The following is an 18,052-nucleotide window of genomic DNA, read 5'->3' on the forward strand; positions in this document are numbered from 1 at the left end:
GGATTTGGAAGTAGTAGTGATTCACACGTGTTACATAAATGTTGAATCAATTATTTTAAGCTAGAATATGACCCGAAAATCGTAGGAAAATGTATGAGAGACATGAGCTTTTTTATGGTCTGTGAGATGAGCGTAAGACAAAGCATCAATTACCTGATTGAGCAGATTGGCTATTTGTTGCGCATGCAGGAGCTGCTGTGCCTGCAGCGTTTGGGCTTGGATTTGCGACTGCTGCTGCGTGAGACGCTGTATGTCCGCCTGAATATCGTGCAAGTTGGAGTTCATTTTCGAGATGCTTTGCTGTTTGATTTTTATGTTTTTATGTGTTTCCGTATGGTAGCGAATGGTTTGCATTTGTTTTTGGTTGATGTTGTTGATGGTGACCCCCGGCGGACGGCGGTTGATTATTAGAGCGAGCGAGCGAGCAATGAAAAATGAAGCGACAGACGATGCGCAACGCCATCGATCCGAACGTCGGGGGGATTGGTTTAGGTGGTTCGAGGCGTAGGATCGATAGAGATCGGTATTAGTATGTTGCCAATCGGGAGAACCACACCAATCACGCGGGAAGGGATGATTTGCAGAGTTTTTGGTTTCGTTTACAAACCCAGAAATCAAGCGCGATTGGGAAATAGAGAAAGAGTGAAAGTAAACGAGACGAGCGATTAAAATTTAGTTTTTGGCACATACCAATAAATAGAAGAGGTTAGATCGGAGTAGATTATGCATAAGAATGATGCACAAAAGTTAGAAGTTGGACAACAAGCAAACAACCAAAACAAATAACGGAAATAACAAAAAAAAAAAAACGGGCAAATTGGAAACGTTATTTACTTGATACTGTTCCAGGTCCATGTTCTCCAGATCGGGAGTCTTCTTCGGTTCGATTATTTGTGCATTCCACTTCTGCTCATACTTGCTGTGGTCATCCAAATCCTGGTTATATGCATACCGTGTATCAACAGTTGATAAAAACACAAAAAGAACACAATTATATCAATTAGTACCCATTCATCTTCCATTCGTCAAGCACCAGCATTAATGAGTTTTCTTAGAGACATGAAAAATAAAAACAAAATAAGCACATGCAGAGTTAAAATTGAACTAAATTTAATTCGTAAGAGATTTTGATTGTAAGAGATGAGGCCTAATGCCAACGAAAAGAAGAATAAATGAATTTTGTGTCCAATCTATATTTTTAGTTTATCTTAAGAAACAAGAGTTAAAAGAGGGTTAAATAAGAAATAGAATGGAAACACCCAACGGTCAATACATATTACGCTAACAGTACCTTGAGCGAACAGGGTCGTTCCGCCTTTTCTACTACAATCTCATCCTCTACTACCGTAGCCCCGTCGTTCGATTCTTTCGAGGTGGATTCCGGCTCGCCGGTGGCGGCGACATTGCTGCCACTTTTACTCTGCCGCACCCGAACATTGAACGGGCGAACGCACGAGCAGAGTGTGGATGGGGTGGTGCCAAGGATATGTGGGTGTGGGTTGGTGATTTGTGGTGGAACGGGGTCCGGTGGTGTTTCGGTACCCAGGGTTTCAGCCGGCGCATGGTGTGACACATACATATTTACAACGAATGGAATAAGCGACGCACCATTCGCAGGTGATAAGGTACGGATGGGGGAGGATGTGGGGTTTCCGTTTTTCGACATTAAGGATAATGGTGTCCCCAACCAGCCCATACAGGATTTCCAACGGAGTTGTGACAGAACAGTGTGTAACGCCGTGCGCGTGCATCACGGCGTTGAGTTTTGGTTTCGAGTTTTTTTGTTTGAGTACGAAGGAAGGCGCAGCAAAAAGGACGAAATGAAAGAAAATAAACGTATTGGAACATGAAACATGAGTCGATAACATATAATTGCAATTGCGGCTAATAACTTTTGAGGCGGCACACACACTCTCACACTAAATGCCGTGTGCTTGGAACCGATTTTCTAGCAAAATATGCAAAACAAACTATTTTTCAAAACAAAATTAAGTGCATAGTTCTCTAGTGAAGCAACAAAGCGTTAAATTTATAAATTTTGTGGTAGAGAGAGGCACAGACCAAAGCTTTAAAAATCAAACCGAAAACATATTCAGAATGGATGTTTGATCATCGCACGAAATAATTGAGCCTGTCCGAAACTGACTTTAAATAGATGGCAAATTATTTGATAGCCGAATAGATTCAGAAAAGCATTATAGGAGCATACACATTTGACAACCAAATGGAAAGGAGAGAAAAACTGTCAATTTTATGCAGATCCTTTTGTGAAAAAAAGCGCTCGTAAAAAGACAATACAAAAAAATGAATTAAAAGCATAACGGTGAGCGAACGCTGAATAAAAGAGTGTGAATTTGAAGGCACATTATTCGGGGAAGGAAATTTCGAACGAATCGCACGACGTTTTAACTACAGCTTTCCATTCACCAGAATAAGGATAGAGAAAGAGAGAGAGAGAGAGGTATCCTTGGGAAGATATTTGTGCTGCAATGCATCACACGCGTGTGTTAACAGTGAAACTCATCCTCCTCCACCGGTGTTAAATATACTGATAAGAATACTTTGCAGCGTTAGAGTAGATTATTTTTCTAGTTAGGGACATTACTTTCTGTGCCAAACTTGGAACCGAGAAAAGAAGTTGGCAACCGAAACGTTTACTCACGAAACAACGAAAGCGATAATAACCCAGGTAAATGATAAAGGGAAAATATCGATCAATACTACATTACTATACGAGACGGTGAAATCTGAAAGGTTTTGATTAAATTCTACTAATACCAACATTCAAGTCCTCCAAAACAATTTCCAACTACTGAAATAAAATTTAGCCACACGTTCTACCACTTCCTACTACACGGCGCGTGTTCTCTCGGTTCCGGTGCGTCCCCATCACCCTCACCTTGTTAATTGCTTGTAAGAAAGCCTGTTTGCCAACCGTTTGCAGCTGCTTCGACCAGGCGGACTCGATGCGACGCTTTTCCTGCTCGATCAGGCGCCGCTTCTCTTCCAGCTTCAGCTTGATGGTGGATATTTTCGTGGCATCCTCCAGCGGCTGAGCGTCATCTAAAAAGAGGGTCGGAAATGTGCGATAAGTTTGTTTGTGCTGGGGTTTTTCAGAGAACGTGCTTGTACACGGCACCTACCAACATCATCCATCTTCTGTACGCTTATGGCTTGTTGTTGCCAGGTGGTAGTGTTGTTTGGCAGTGTGGCGAACGATGTCTTCCGGCGGGGAGTAAGTTCCACCTCCGACACGGACACAGCACCGGTTGCCATCGTCGGTGTGCCGTCTCCATCGACGAGATCTCGCTCGACCGAACCACCTGCACCACCATTACTGCCGATACTGGCCGCCCCCGTCATCATCGTGTTGGAATGTAGGGTGGTGCTGTTGTGACGTCGCAGGGTGCCACTGCCACTGCTGCTGCCCGGGGGCTTCTCCGTGTCACGATCCTGCTTCTCATTGCCCGAGTCCGTATCGTAGCCGAACTGGATGGAACCGCGCGCGTCAGCGAGTGAGGATCGCGTCGGGACGACCGGTTCGATCGACGTCAGGCTGGTGTTGGAAATTTTACGCTCCCGCTCGAACCGCCCGACCGTGTTTAGCTGATCCTGCGAGCCGCCAAAGTTTTCGATCGTCAGCTGCGAATCATCGCTGAACGAATTCCGACGTGATCTTCGTCCTGTGAGCGTGTGTGTGAAGATAACGGTAATGATATATTTGGTGTTTGAAATATTTGATGCCGGGTAGTGGACGAATGTCTTTCGTTTAACAAAGTAACTAAAAGAAACAATAAACACTTGCACTCGTAAACGTAAAGCTTTCGATAGAACTGACTTAACAAAAAAGCAAGCATGATTTACGAACGATCGTATGGTAGTGTAACGTGAAACAGGACTCAAATTTTAGAGTAGACACTTTTCCTAACAGACACACACACACATACACACGCACTAACATACACAAAACTCGGTAAGCCTTACCTGAGAAGCTGGGCTTGCGTGTCTCTTCCCAGTTGCTTGGCCGACCAGCCGGAATGCTATCACCTAGAAGCACCACGAGAAGGGTTTTGAAAACGTAAAATATGCACCGATTCAACAACTGATCTAGCCCAATCCGATTGAACAAGGCCATCGTCGTGACGTGGTAGAAACTTGTCGCGGGCACGATTCGTTACGTTCTGACGCTGTGGTCACTAGTCACCACTACTAACTCTGCCCCTCGTTTACTGCACGGTGGCTTTCTTATGGCGTTAATAATCAAGATAATATTTTTGCCCCCACTGTACAACAAGTCGTCAACACACGAACCACCCAGTGAACGGTACCGTCCCCAATTCAGTGCGGAAGATGCCATTCGACCATCCGGACAGCACTCCGTCGTTATACGTTTGCACACATCCCCTCCGCCTTTCCAGAACATGAGGTTGGTTCTTCTTCCACGGTTGCCGCTGGTTGCCGAACCATGACGACACACCGAACTAACGGGGAACTACACTACACCACAAACAGCAGTGTCCTACGCTTCGAAGGGTCTCTGCTTTACACTTCACAACAACCTTACAGCTTGATCTGTGGACAGGAATTATTGTTTTCTTTTCCTTCTCCTTCTTTTTCTCTCCTGTTCGATATCCGATCGACGACGGACTTCTTGACGGACAGCAGCCAGACACTCTCCTGTTGGGAGCAAACGGCGTCACGATTGGGTCCACTTCCGCACACCAACTAACTGGCTGGGCCTTACTGTGGGTGGTGCCAACCCGCAAAACCCATAGGTGCTGTTGTCTGCCAGTAGACTTTCCGTGCACAAACCGCACAAAAGACAGAGCCACGTACGTTTTATTAGAGTATATATTTGTGGAGGTGAACACACAGGAGGAGCCTACATTTTTCTGCCTTTTTCTTGACTTCGTTACAGTTTTCCACCGCATGAAACTTTGGTGAAATGGTTCAGTGAAGGTGAAATGGCAAGCACCGGGAAAAGGCTGGTTGATCATCCACGCCATATGCGGAGGGAGTTGTCGGAAAATTTTTAACGAATGTGTGTACCTCGACCGTGTGGTGTGTACTGGGGTAATAGTTTTATGTTTGCCCCACTCTCAGTGCAGCTAGTGGGTGGTTTTTGTTGTCTTTTTTCTCGTTCACTTCCGCCCGCGTTATTATATACTACCGTAAAACGCCGTGTGGTGCCACACTCGAAATAAAACTGAACCGAACAGTTACTGTACGGCAATTAGCGATAGGTTTGCCATCATCCACTTTCCCATTTCAGTGACCACCACACGGGACTCACCACCATGTGGTTCATGTGGAAGGAAAAATCTGGAATAGCGTTTCGTCTCCTTTTTGATGTTCTTCTGCACAAAGGTGTTATCTTCAAGCAAACTCTCCAGCAATCCGGGTGAGTCTTTTACAAGTTTGTAACGTTTACAACACCTCGTAATTATCAAATTGATTGACTTAACTCCGGTGTGATTTGTGCCTGCCACAAAATTTGTCGATCAAGTTTCTTATCAACGTTTCTTGGGTTGATGCCGGGTTCGAAAACGAAACTTTTATGCTCTGATCCTTTCCAGCAAGAGAAATCTTCAACACACCTTTGACACGGGTGCCATAAAGGAAAGCGAAATAAAGGGAGGTGTGTATGTCATGGCCAATGTCATTCTGTTGTGTATTCGAAGCTTAAATGACGAACGGAAAAATAATGATGCGCGTTCCGGTGCCATCGGTGAAGAGCTGTGAAGCTGCTGACGTCCGCGAGTGCGTTGTTGATGAGTTTTTCAATAAATAATGGAACACACCATTTGCTTCGATCGATGTCTTGGAAGCTTCCGGATGTCTTTCTTTGCACAGGAGGGAAAGTGTAGGTTTGCCGTTTTGGTGATTTGTTTGCAAATTCTATCTCTATGCTTTATCACTGTGATCTCTAGGGTAGTGATGGAATTATGAATGCTAAAACATATCACGCCTTTGGTTCAACACAACGAAACTATAAAACTGTACATTTCGAACACTAAGATGTGCCGAAAGTGCAAAATTGAAAACGCATTACAAAAACTAGAAACTAAATTAAACTAAACTAATTCGGTATAAACGTTAAAACGACTGAAACGACCAGCAAACAAAAACGGCCTAATACGAACCTCGTTCTTCCGCCTTGGAATCATTGTTGGTCTTTTCCTTGGCTTGCCTTATCCTGGCCGGTACCAGTGGTTCTTGCATCGACGACAGCGTTGGCACTCCTTTGCTTCGGTGTACAACGAATCCTGCAAGTAGACAACACAAAAGGAGAACTGATTAGACAACGGTTCAAAACGCTTTGCGCACGAACGGACGGTCATTACCTTCCTCCGGATCCGCTTGGTACGGTGATGATGATTGCTGCTGCAGCTGCTGCTGCTGGTACAGCTGATGCGGCTGATGTTGCTCCGGCACTTCCCGGCTCGCGATATGCTGCTTCCTGAGTGTGCTGGCCGAGGGCGACCGATTGACTGTCGGTTGGAGGAGTGGGTTGAGAAGGGGGGGAAGTGGAGAGAAAGATGGTTTGCGTTAGTTGCTTCAATTATCACACACTCGCGTAAGCAGCTCTGCCACGCCCGGACGAGAGGTGTATATCTCCGCAGATAAAAGAAAATTAGAATCAAGAGAAACGATAAGACGGAGGGGGGGTAAACATAAATAAAACACAAGCCGTATAGTGTCCGTTACAAAAATAAGATAAAACAAATGAAAAAGTAAACAAAACGAAACGAAACTTAACTACCAAACAAACCATTTCACAATTCGCACTCACAAACAAACAAACCAACAAACAAATGGGAATGATGGTAAAATGGACGGATTTGCTCGTTGCAAATAATGAATTAATCAAGCACGTAATGTAGCGCATCAGCTAGAAGGAGAAAAGTGTGAAGCTAGATAATAACGATTGCATCCTATGGCATGCATAACTAAGAAGAAGGCGGTAATGTGACAATAATACTATCTGCCATTGTTGCGCGGGATGCAAAGGGGTGCAGAGTTTATAGTTGCACAATTGTTTCTCATCGCGCACATTTTGTTTAATTATAATTTAAAACTAGACACAACAAAAGGAGCAGGTGATTATAAATCTTGGTTTGATGGCGACAACAATCGCACTTGAACAGCACATTTCTAGGTGGCATCGTGAGAAACACGATCTCAATGGTCGATTGTGCACCATAACCGCAAGAAAACTTCTTACCGTTTGGGGTAAAATCCGTTCCATCGGCATTTAAACTGATTGCTATCATTAATCATCTTCAATTTCCGAGAGTCCAGAGCAAACACCGGTGCGTTTGGTTAACTCGAATCTCGTGCATCATCAGACCGATAGGCAAATCAGCACGTGGTCTAAATTCAACGGAAGTACCCGCGATCGAAAACACCCGAACCACTCGAAAAAGTTTCACCTCCGAACCGTTCTGGAGCGAAGAAGGAGCAATAATGGGCGCGCACGGCCATCGAAAGTGAAATGAAACAAACGCACCAAAAACCATAAACCATGCGTGCGTTGTTTTGTTCGTTGGTTTAGGTTTTTGTAGTCCAGTTTTCTCGTCCGGGGTACCATTGGGGGTTTTTTTTCCTCTTTCTTTTTCCGATGATTATGCCCCACTTCCGGTAACGCTGCGGAGAAGAGAATCTAAATGATCCGGAGCACCACCTTTCCTTCCATACTGAACAGCACCACTCGGCTGTAAGCGGTATCTTTTCGGGGTTTCGGGTGGAAAAACAAAAAACAAAACAGCTGATTAAGTTCCCGATGGGCGATCGATCGTTCGCATAGGGAAAGGGAAAGGAACGTGCGCAAGAAGCACATGCGAGCATGCGCATAATGGGGCAAATAAGAGCGGCGATCATTTTCATATTACGAGAGCCCACTTTTCGAATTAGGCGCGAATTTCGAAACCATAATTGGGAAGCGCCGGCGGGAAGTGAAGTGGGGTGTAGTAGAGTGTAGTGTTGTGTGCCTGGTGCGTAAACGTAGCATTAGGCGTACGACGTAAAAGGCTTCGTGTGCCGGTCCAGGAACGCTGTTTGTTTTCCCTGACTTGTACGAGAAGGTATGATTAAAGGCATAACACATTTGTTGCATTTATACGATGCAAATCTTGTGACGTAACGTTTATGGGAGGCGGTGTTCGGACAAGAAATGATGTATAAACAAAATACAGGATTGGTGACTGCCGATGCAAGTGCAACATTGCAATTTACCGTTTTTTTACGGCACGACCTTCCCTTTGTGGGACTTAAGTCCCCAGGACACCTGTTCGTTATACCGGGTTAGTGCCAGGCTGAAGAGGCAAAAACTATTCAAGTGAACCTGTAAGTTCCATAAATTCCGCACATGGTTGTCACAACAGACTACCGCATTGATTCAGATCGTTGTTCGTTCTTGCTCAGTAAGAAGTCCCGAGAGGTAATTTGCTTTGGCATCGATCGTTGGCCAGTTCAATTGTACACTCTTTCCTTCACAGAAACCGGAAGCCCATGTTTGGACGATGCAAATTGGTTCACGATGGCGCAGACTAGGCTGCCTGTTTTTGGCCAGATGCTGACGCAATTTCGATTATGTTCACCCCAGGGCACCAGTTCCCGTTAGCTTCTTCCACATACACGCATACGATGGCAACAACTAGTCACCCACCCGCCCCAGACGCTGAATATGGGCATTAACTCTGCGGGAGACCTGTTAGCGACACGATCGAAAATGACCCCGGAACGCAAAAGGCCTGCCCAACAACCTGCTGCTCGAAAACACTCTGCGATGCTGTCACCGAGTGCTTGGGAAGCTGCGGCCTGGCCTGCGTATCGAATTGTGCGGTTGGTTTGAAAGTCAATTGGGGGTGAATTTGTCTTGGAATTCCCATGCATTCCTCGGATTCGTTTTCCTTCGGCCGAGAACCGGATTTTGTTTTAGCCCAACCAATCTAAAGGGCCGAGTTGTACGTAGGTAAAACCTAACTAAGTGCGTTGGTTTTCCTTTTTGTTTCATTCGACACAACAATTGCATTCCAGCGCTGACCGCAACCGGGATAGCCTTTTCCCGCTACAAAGCCTCCACCTTAATTGTCGACAATCTCCGTCGTTTATGAAATTGCCCGCGGGGGTTACTGTCGTCTCCTCCACCGAGGTACGGCTGGACCCCGGAAATGTCGCCCCCGAATTATTTGTCTCACTTTTCGCATCTGATTGTGATTTGGTGAAAAGTAAGTTTCTCCGGTCATTTCGCACTGTTCTTGTTGCATTTTTCACCTGACGTGCCAAGGTTGATAAAAAGAACAATAAATCTCGCACCCGAGAGCCACGAAAATCACGGCCTCCTTTCTGTTTGCAGCGAACTGCGTCGGCATTTTGCAGTGCTGGATGCTGCCATTTCGGGGTGCCAAGAAACAAATGGCATGTCGTCGTACGACGCACAACGAAACCATTCCTCCCTACCGCTCCCCCCGGTCGTGGCGTTTCTCTTCTTCAACACAAACCAACCGAAATTTTCATATTTGTAGCGTGTAGCGTGGAAAATTTCTGCGCAATTCAGGGCACCACGGCTCGACACGGACTAACCACCGCGGGCCGGCGCGGCGAGCTGTGGCGGTATGGAGGGTGAAGGTGGTTGTGGTGCTCGGAGCGGTACACTTGCGCACTCCGTAAGTGATCGGAGCGAAAAAGAAGCAAATGGCTTCGGTTGGTGAGAAAATTGTGGCTGGAGACAAACGCTTTCCAGCCAACCACACGTAGTACCGGGGGAGCCGTGATGCGGATGAGGGATGTGGGATTGGGAGAGAAACGAGGGGTCAAATGAATTTCGACCAAAATTTGCCACGCCGGATGTGATACATTTCCAGCCCCAGCGCACGGGGCTGGGAAGAAAACGTAAAATGGGATCAAGATTATGGTGAACGACAAGCTGAAGCTACAGTTGTTTCCAAAGCGGATGGAAGCGGAAGTGATTCGTGCCATCGGATGGCTTTCAAGCGAAGCAGAAGCATACAAGAACCAAAGTATTCGACATTCCTCAAAGTCGAAATCGATCGATCTGCAAAACAAATCCTCAATGTAGTCTCTTTAGTTGAGCTTCGATCAAAGCAAAGGCATTCATATAAATATTATAATAAAAATATAAAACGAACAATGTACATGATTTGGGTAAATGGAACTGATGGTGAGCGTTAAATACATTGAATAAATTTCTACCGATACAAATCATTAAGCACTCTATATCTTATTTTGCGATATGATATGGATCTCTTGAATATCAAAAAATCCTATACGTTCACTGAAAACCAGGGCTTGAGAAGAAAAACATATAGGTGTGTCTCAAAATACAATCTTAACGGACAGCATATCAATCTTAAAGCAACAATGAATGCGTTTGTTCATTACTGCCGCTTTGGAAGCCCCGGAAGCGCAACCGAAAACATTTGATTACACTAATGGAGGGTGTGTTTTAACTTTCTTCCCCTTTAATTAGCGCCAGTTTGATTTTTCCCGTCCAGTTCATGCGATGCTTTTGACCAGTTTGAATGTTTTTAGGTTAAAACACATTAAACGGAAACTGTCAAAGGTCTAACACCTTGGGTGTGGTGTTGGAAACTTTAGGAGAAACCAGAGCGAAGGGAGGAATGGAAGACGAAGCGTGATCGAGTGGTGCACAAGGAGAGCCGCACGAGGGGGAGCTGTGAATGTCTGCACCCCCATTTGTTGAACATAATTAACAGGTTTCGCATGTTGCTGCAACTGCTACCGGTGCAGTGGTTTTCGAGCTTCACTAAACACTCGTGTGCACGTGTTGAAGGAGGCAACTACAAGAGTCCTTTTGCCGTAAGTGGCGCGCCACACGTAGGCTCTAGAGGGTATAACGGAGTCTATTTGTCCGATGGACCGATAGGAATATGTAATGTAAAAAAGAACGAAAACATTTCTTGTTTCTACAAAACACACACCGACAGCATGACAACTGTAACGGGCGGTGAAAGTAAAGCACGAATCAATGCATCGATTAATATGCGGATGCGAATGATGATCGATGTAAGGAAGTGATAGCTACAACTGGACTTGAGCAAGAAATGCAAAGTTTTGCATCGGTGAGATCGACTGCAATTTCTATTTCTATGAGCAAACCGAATGAAATCGTTAAAGAAAAGAAGACAACATCAACATGCAGATACAACATTTACTACATGGACGTTTAACAGCCTTTAGGCAAGACACATTAATTACAAGCAAGTCTAAATGTAGCGATACAAAACATACATAAGTCTAGTTTATTCTTACAAAACATGTTTGAAAATCAGCAAGAACAAAAACAACTCTTTTACTATACTAATGAAATATTACAGAAAAGCAAATAAAACAAGACAGATGAACAAGAAACAGCGAGAAGCGAAATGGCTAAACAAAGGATGACGTGAAAAGACATTGATTACAGCATGATAACATAAAGAAAAGCCAGCCAAACTCCACAATAACGATAAAACCAAAATGAATGTAAAATAAACACAGGCAGTAGTTACAACACAGACAAATTATGAAGTATCCAGAAAATTTGCCTTGAAACTGAGGTAACAACAAAGTATAAGGAAAAATCGGATATAAAATTTGGAAATTTTGTAATTGTTGCACAATTCTCTGGGGGGAGACAGTTTTGAGAGAGAAAAAACAAAATAAAACATAGTAGACCTTGAAACGGCGGCCGATTAATGGCGCCATTGCCAGGGACACTGCCACCGCCTCCACCGCCACCACTGCTCGTGCCGCTACCGCCGCTGCTGCCCGGTGGCGAGTCGAGCCCAGGGCGCAGATCGGGAATGGCCGCGATCGTTGGTTGATTCGCAAAGCCCCGCCGGTGGGCAATGCCGTGCTCATTAGTCGCGCCGACTCCAGTTGCGTCTGGTACGTTCACGGGGGAGGGCGAGAAGGTGCGGTAGAGAGACATTAGGAAAGAATTTGTATTTATTCTTAGTCCTTAGGAACACTAGCTATACACCAAGGGGGTGTGGTGTGATCACGGATGAGACATTGGGCGATTAGATTTCTGGAAAGGGCTGGTAAAGGTTTGTCGAAGAAACCGGTAACACCAATGGGAAGTCTTTGAGCGATTTGAAGTAAAAGTTATGTGGGAGAGATGCACCTTCAGGTGCACATGTGTCAATTTGTAACACGTGCCGCATTCAATGAAAAATAGAACAAATATTGGGCAGAAAATCATCTTCAATCATGGTGTGCTTGACCAGTGGAGAGAGAGAGAGATAGATTTTCCAAAACAAGGAAATGTGAATAATGAAGAAACGTGGCAGCACACAGTGTGACTAGCAGTGAGAGAGGAAAAAGAAATGTGATGTAGACGAAAAATAAATACGCGATGGATGGCTGCATTTGGCGAGTTACCAATTGGTTTTGGATGAGAAATCGTCGATAAAAATGTGATGAATGTGAACGCGCCGGGATTGGAAACGGATACCGAATTCGAATGGAGTTTTTGATGAGATGTATAAGAGCAACACAAATCAGATAACGACCGAAAAAATTATTCCGATGGGCGTATGAATAGAAAAATGTTTTCATAAAATGAACTAAAATAAACTAAAAGAATTCTTTTACTGCTCCTTTTAGTTGGGAGCATTTAAAAACAGTTTTCAAAAGCTTGTTTGTGAAAAAGATCATTACCAGTATACTCATTGGACATATAGCAAAAATGAATTCTAATTTGCCGATATGTTTAGATTGGTAGACTGTTTATGAAATAAAAAAAGATTCAAACAATGAAACCTAAACATTCAGAAACGGAACCTACAGCATACCTCGGCATACAACGATGAAAGGAACCGAAGATATGGCTAAATTACAGCACGGTGAGGTTGTTCACAAATACGTTTACGTGTGACTTCAGAGTAGAGCATGAATTTCTGCCAATTTTACCGTGCAGGTTGTTGCCCACGCGTTCCAAAGCCCAATCTAGAATGCGTGTTGTCCATTTCTAACAATACTCTACTTGAAAGCCCCGTACGATCCATTAGGATGAAGCCACATTGCGAGGAGGGATTTAGATGATAGAGAAAGAGAGTCTGCTATGCATTCAACGAAAACGAGTAGGAAAAACTATATATATAACTAGCACCGGTAACAGGAGAGGTGAAACAAGGGTATAGGAATGTTATCAAGATGCGTCAAAAGAACTGGAAGATTGAACGGTGAGGAAACATAGCTAAAAACTGAACGGTGAAGATAGAATTGGCCCACCCTCAACACAGCCATCGCCATAGCCAATGGATACTAAAAGAAGCTCCTTAAGGAATTTACAAGGTTTGTGGATGGTCTCGGAGATAATAAATGTTAAACGGAAAAACCAACAGAAAAACACGGAAATCAAACACCTGAACAAATTAACAGCGGTTGATGATATCGTCTAGAACAGTTTCGCGTCATAAAATGAACAATAAAAATGCTGAAATATGAAACCGACCTCGTGATTTTTCGCGGTGACCGGCCCCGGTACGGTACACAGGGATGGGCTCTGTTCTGTTTCAGTTTCATGATACTAAGAAAAGTATGTGTAAACGATGGGACCTCCGATAAGGGAAGGCATGAAGTTTAGATGATAAAATTTAGATTGTGTGTTCGATGAGTGATTCGATAATGTCACGACAAACGATTGCTGATTGATTTGACGCCCGGCACCCCCCGAAATAGCACTAATGGGTGAATTACATTTCCCTGAACTTATCGCACACTGCAACCAAAACCGGCGTTTAATTTTACGACGCAAACACGATTAAGGAGGGCACATTTCGGGGGAGTAGGGGAAGTTCGGTTTACGGGTGTTTAATTTTTTCTTTTGCGAAAGGAGAAGATTACATTTTTAAATGGTTTCGTTTTTGTACACACTCAGTGACAGTGTTGTCTCTACTGTGAGTAATCGCAAAGCAAGTGGAGAGGGGCAGAGGATCGTCGTACTCACCTGGGGACTGCTGCTCCATGCCCGGATAGCAGACACATTTGGCCGGATGGATTTCGAACAGATTGAACAGGTCCGCCAGCAGCACCACTAGGTTCTGTTTCATTGAACTGCAACGTGTTGTAAAGAAAATAAGTTATTTCCATGCTCTAACCACGGGTTTCAAATCGTCCACTTACCCTCGCATATAGGTGATATCCTCGGGAGACATGTGAAACACGGTGTATGGCAAACTTCGCTCGGAAAAGTTACTAACTATGAGAATATTGTGAATCGAATCCTGTTGAGAAATAAAATAGAAAGACATATGTTAGAAGGCAGGAAGCAAGATTTTACATATAACATTGTCGTTAGTCTTTGACAGCTTAATGTCTCTATTGTTCAAACAAATATAGTTTAAAACATGCATATGTCCCATATAGAGAAGGATCTGTTTTTAGTCACAAATAACAAACAATGTTCTAATCCGATGTCACCGTAAGAAACGGAAAAGCTTATTACCGACACGTGCTATTCTTTCGTCACTTTTAGCTTTATGCGCATGTTGCATGGAAAGTGGGACACAGACCCATAAGAAAACTGTCCCGTTATCTGTGCATTATTTGTACATGGTATGAGAAAAAAAGTGAGACTTACACTTACCTCAATAGTTGGGACGTGGTTGAATTTAACGCTATGCCAAGGAACTAGTTTGGGACAGTAGTACGAGATTAGATAAGCCAGGCAAACACCGTCGCACAGCTCACGAAAGTCTCGTACAGGTGGAACGTCCGGGCTTTGGTGCCGTTGACCCTACACCAAGGATAGAGAAGGGAAAATCGTCTTCGTTATAAAGTAAGCTAACACAAGAAAAGAATAAATCCTAAGCGTTGCAAGAATGATGGGTTTAGCCAGCCTGGCGGGCTCGTCCATCCATCACCGGAGTTGCACTGGAAGGGGGAGAAAGCTAAGAATGATCATCGCAAGAACTTACGTATTCATCCACTGCTCCGCTGCCTCCGTTGGCTGCCATTTCGTAGTCGATGCGCTTCTTGAGCGCACCACAAACGTGCGAAACCCAGCTCAGTAAGGCAGCTTCATGATGCTGAACCGTGGGCGCTACACTTCGGCCAGAAATTCTAGATCGGAACCGACGGAACGAAACGAAGACGATGCGAGAAAACAAGATTAGCAAAAACTACCATCATCGGACATTGAAATGCTCATGACAGAGCAATCATAGCTAATGGACGACAACTTTCAATCTAGTGAAAGCCCGGATGACCTTCCTTCCTTTCGACATGGCGCGCACACACGTACACAGAAAAACACGCAGGCACCCACATAAAACACGGCCAGTATATTGCAATATTTATTGATCGTCAATGATTTGTGGGTTGGCATATCTGTTTTTGCGACGACCGCAGACCACCATTTGGCAACTCTTTTTCTGGTAGCTCACTCAGACATTCTTCTGTCGTTGTGGGGTACAAGGTGTCTTGGTTTGCCACCAGCTTAACCTGCTTTTTCGTTGTTGTCTGACCGACTCCGAAGGTGCCAGAGGTACAAATCGATAAATAAAAAATGCCTACGCGTAGCTCAACAGTCAACCTTCTCGCGACGGTCATGTCCGCACCGAGTGTGGGATGACTTGACTGGTTCGTAGAAATCCAGCATGATGGTCATAGTGACCACACAATTTCTAGGCTATTTCAACCTAGACTTCATTCTGAAACATATTTGCTCCACTCGAACACCTGTCTTCGGCAAAAGAAGATATCGGTATGAGGCTACTACACATGTCCAGTTTAAATTAAGACCACTTGAGAGAGACACTCATACGGTAGGGACAGACTTTGTTGACGTAATAATAGCTGATTCATGTTCATTGGGTTGGTTAAGCAAACTAGTTCACATAACACTTTGACCGAGGGAGTCTCGGTACACACCATAACCGATTTGTTTTCAATACAAAACTCACAAAAAAGCACAGACAGAGCCTTGCAAACACAAACCTCTTCAGTTCCATCGGTGGAAAAAAGTGGATGATACAAGATGAATTTTACCAACACACACTACAAGGACCGAGTTAAGGTGACCTTCCTTGTCCACTAAATCTTCGAAACTACGATGAACCATTGACTTGCGAGACACATTAGCGAAATCTTTATCGGGAACTAGGCAGCGCCCGAAACGGAGTATAGCACAGCGTCTCACACCATCGCAAGGAGTTCCCAAGAACGCCCGGCATTAGCCGACGTCGCTCGCGATTCACTCCCGTTACTATGGATAGCGGCAAACGAGTGCTACGCTACTGTGGAATCGATAATCCGCGAGCTTTCCGACCACACATTATGTGCCCCGCTAAAGAAACCATCTGTTGTCCTCCCACTCCCTCCGCTCCGCGAGAATACGGAAAATCAATGGTTGGCCGAGCTCAAGACGCGCCCGGTCCTGGCGCTTCAACAAGTTCGGTTTGGGGGAGGTGGTATCGCATTACATCCGGCGGGGGTTTCCTTTCTATTCCAAGGATTTGAACGCGACCTTGCTATCGTCATGCCGTTGTTCCAGTGCAGCGTGTTGCATCACCGTGTAAGAACAAATCGAGAGGTTTTGTTTTTCGAAGAAGGCGGCACCCATATCCATCCATCAGAGTTTAGTCAATAAAGGGTCGCACTTTTCGGCACTGGTTTCGAATGTGGTGTTGTGACCCTTACCTTTCTAAAGCACTGGAAATTCTTCCACTGGAAGCCACTTCTTTAGCGTATAACACCATCAGCGCTTCTATCACAGTCATATGTGCATTCTGGAAGAGAGACGAAATATGGATAGAAGCGTTAGAATACAATTTTTAGCTTTCGGTTTTCAAGCGAACTCACAATTCTAAGAGGATTCGTCTGAATCAGCACCGTCTCCGTGAGCGGCTGATCGGAGGACTCGTTCAGCGGTACGCCCTTGCGGGACAGCGTCTGCAGGATCGACCAGTGGTTCAGGCTCTGGTAGTTCGGGTCCGAGTAGATGTTGCTCAGCACCTGACAGTAGATCGACGCGTTCCCCAGCCCGACCACGATCTGGGGCTTCAGATGGTCCTGGCCTTCGTGGTCCCGGTAGAACGGATCCTTCAGAATATCTGGCACACGATTGTTGTACGCTTTCGAGAGCAACCATCTGACTGAGGATTTCTGTTTGGCCTGTCGAAGAAAGTTGGAAAGGTATAATGAAGGTATTAGTTATGTGTTTTCTGCGCTTTTGTTTTTGTCCGCCGGATTTGCATTTTCTCATAGCGCGACGTTGGGCTCTGGGCACTGATCCATTGTCTATTATTTTGATAAACGGTTTCCCACTGTGACATAACGAAATCTGCAAAGTTATTTCATCGCTTCAAGACCCAAGCCACTGCAGGAGATGCAATCAGCATTGCATGGCACATTGGGGGAGAAGGGCGTCAACAGATTAATCTGTCCATTGTTACGCGAACACTTGGAGGTTTCTTCGCGCAGGAGAGAGCGTAGCAACTTCAACAAGGTTCCTCGGCTACAATATTGTCAACGTCTGTCAACAGCCATGAGATGACTGGTGAACGATGGCTGTTGGGGAAAAGTGTGACAAGGCTACGCATACCTTCCATTCTGGCGAGTAAGAAAATGGCAAGCCAGTGTTCACATACTTAGCAAGGAATGGGTGAGCCCTTGGTTTCTTCCCGAACGATGCTCGTATGTATGTCAACGCTGGCCCCATCATCACACAAGGTCATAAAGTACTTCGTTTTATTGTTTCCCGCCCCAGGTCCCACAATAGCCACCCGATTTAAATGTCGTTTTGGATAGGCACAGACTAACGAAAAGGGCGTTCCTTTTGGCAGCCTTGAGGGCACGACGAAAAACGGGACAAGTTCCCGTCAAAGCAAGTTCCGGAATTTCTTACCCTTTGAACCCTGAAGAGGGCACCCAAAGAACTTGACGTTTCAGCAAAAAAAAAGAAGAAAAACAGGGAGAAAACACCTCGCTTTACGTCGTGCGTGTTTTAGGGCGTTCATTGGCATAATTATGGACCGGTTTTCGAATCAAACCCACGCACCGTGCCACTGAAAGTACGTGC

General features: G+C 44.9%; 1 protein-coding gene across 1 annotated transcript in view; it reads right to left on the minus strand.

Annotated features, from left to right (window-relative positions):
• The window catches only part of LOC131286231 (patronin), a 49,660-nt gene that overhangs the window by 9,723 nt on the left and 21,885 nt on the right, over positions 1-18,052 (minus strand). The window contains exons 2-16 of the mRNA XM_058315159.1: positions 16,834-17,145; positions 16,672-16,760; positions 14,949-15,093; positions 14,618-14,767; positions 14,155-14,255; positions 13,979-14,085; positions 11,701-11,910; positions 6,345-6,491; positions 6,144-6,266; positions 3,985-4,047; positions 3,144-3,683; positions 2,900-3,063; positions 1,292-1,420; positions 835-936; positions 154-300 (exon numbers count right to left, since the gene is read on the minus strand). Of these exons, the coding sequence (XP_058171142.1) occupies positions 154-300; positions 835-936; positions 1,292-1,420; positions 2,900-3,063; positions 3,144-3,683; positions 3,985-4,047; positions 6,144-6,266; positions 6,345-6,491; positions 11,701-11,910; positions 13,979-14,085; positions 14,155-14,255; positions 14,618-14,767; positions 14,949-15,093; positions 16,672-16,760; positions 16,834-17,145 (2,529 nt within the window). The remainder of the gene's footprint in view (positions 1-153; positions 301-834; positions 937-1,291; positions 1,421-2,899; positions 3,064-3,143; positions 3,684-3,984; positions 4,048-6,143; positions 6,267-6,344; positions 6,492-11,700; positions 11,911-13,978; positions 14,086-14,154; positions 14,256-14,617; positions 14,768-14,948; positions 15,094-16,671; positions 16,761-16,833; positions 17,146-18,052) is intronic.

The sequence above is a fragment of the Anopheles ziemanni genome, chromosome 3, assembly GCF_943734765.1.
Source record: "Anopheles ziemanni chromosome 3, idAnoZiCoDA_A2_x.2, whole genome shotgun sequence".
In the NCBI taxonomy this organism is placed as follows: Eukaryota; Metazoa; Arthropoda; class Insecta; order Diptera; family Culicidae; genus Anopheles; species Anopheles ziemanni.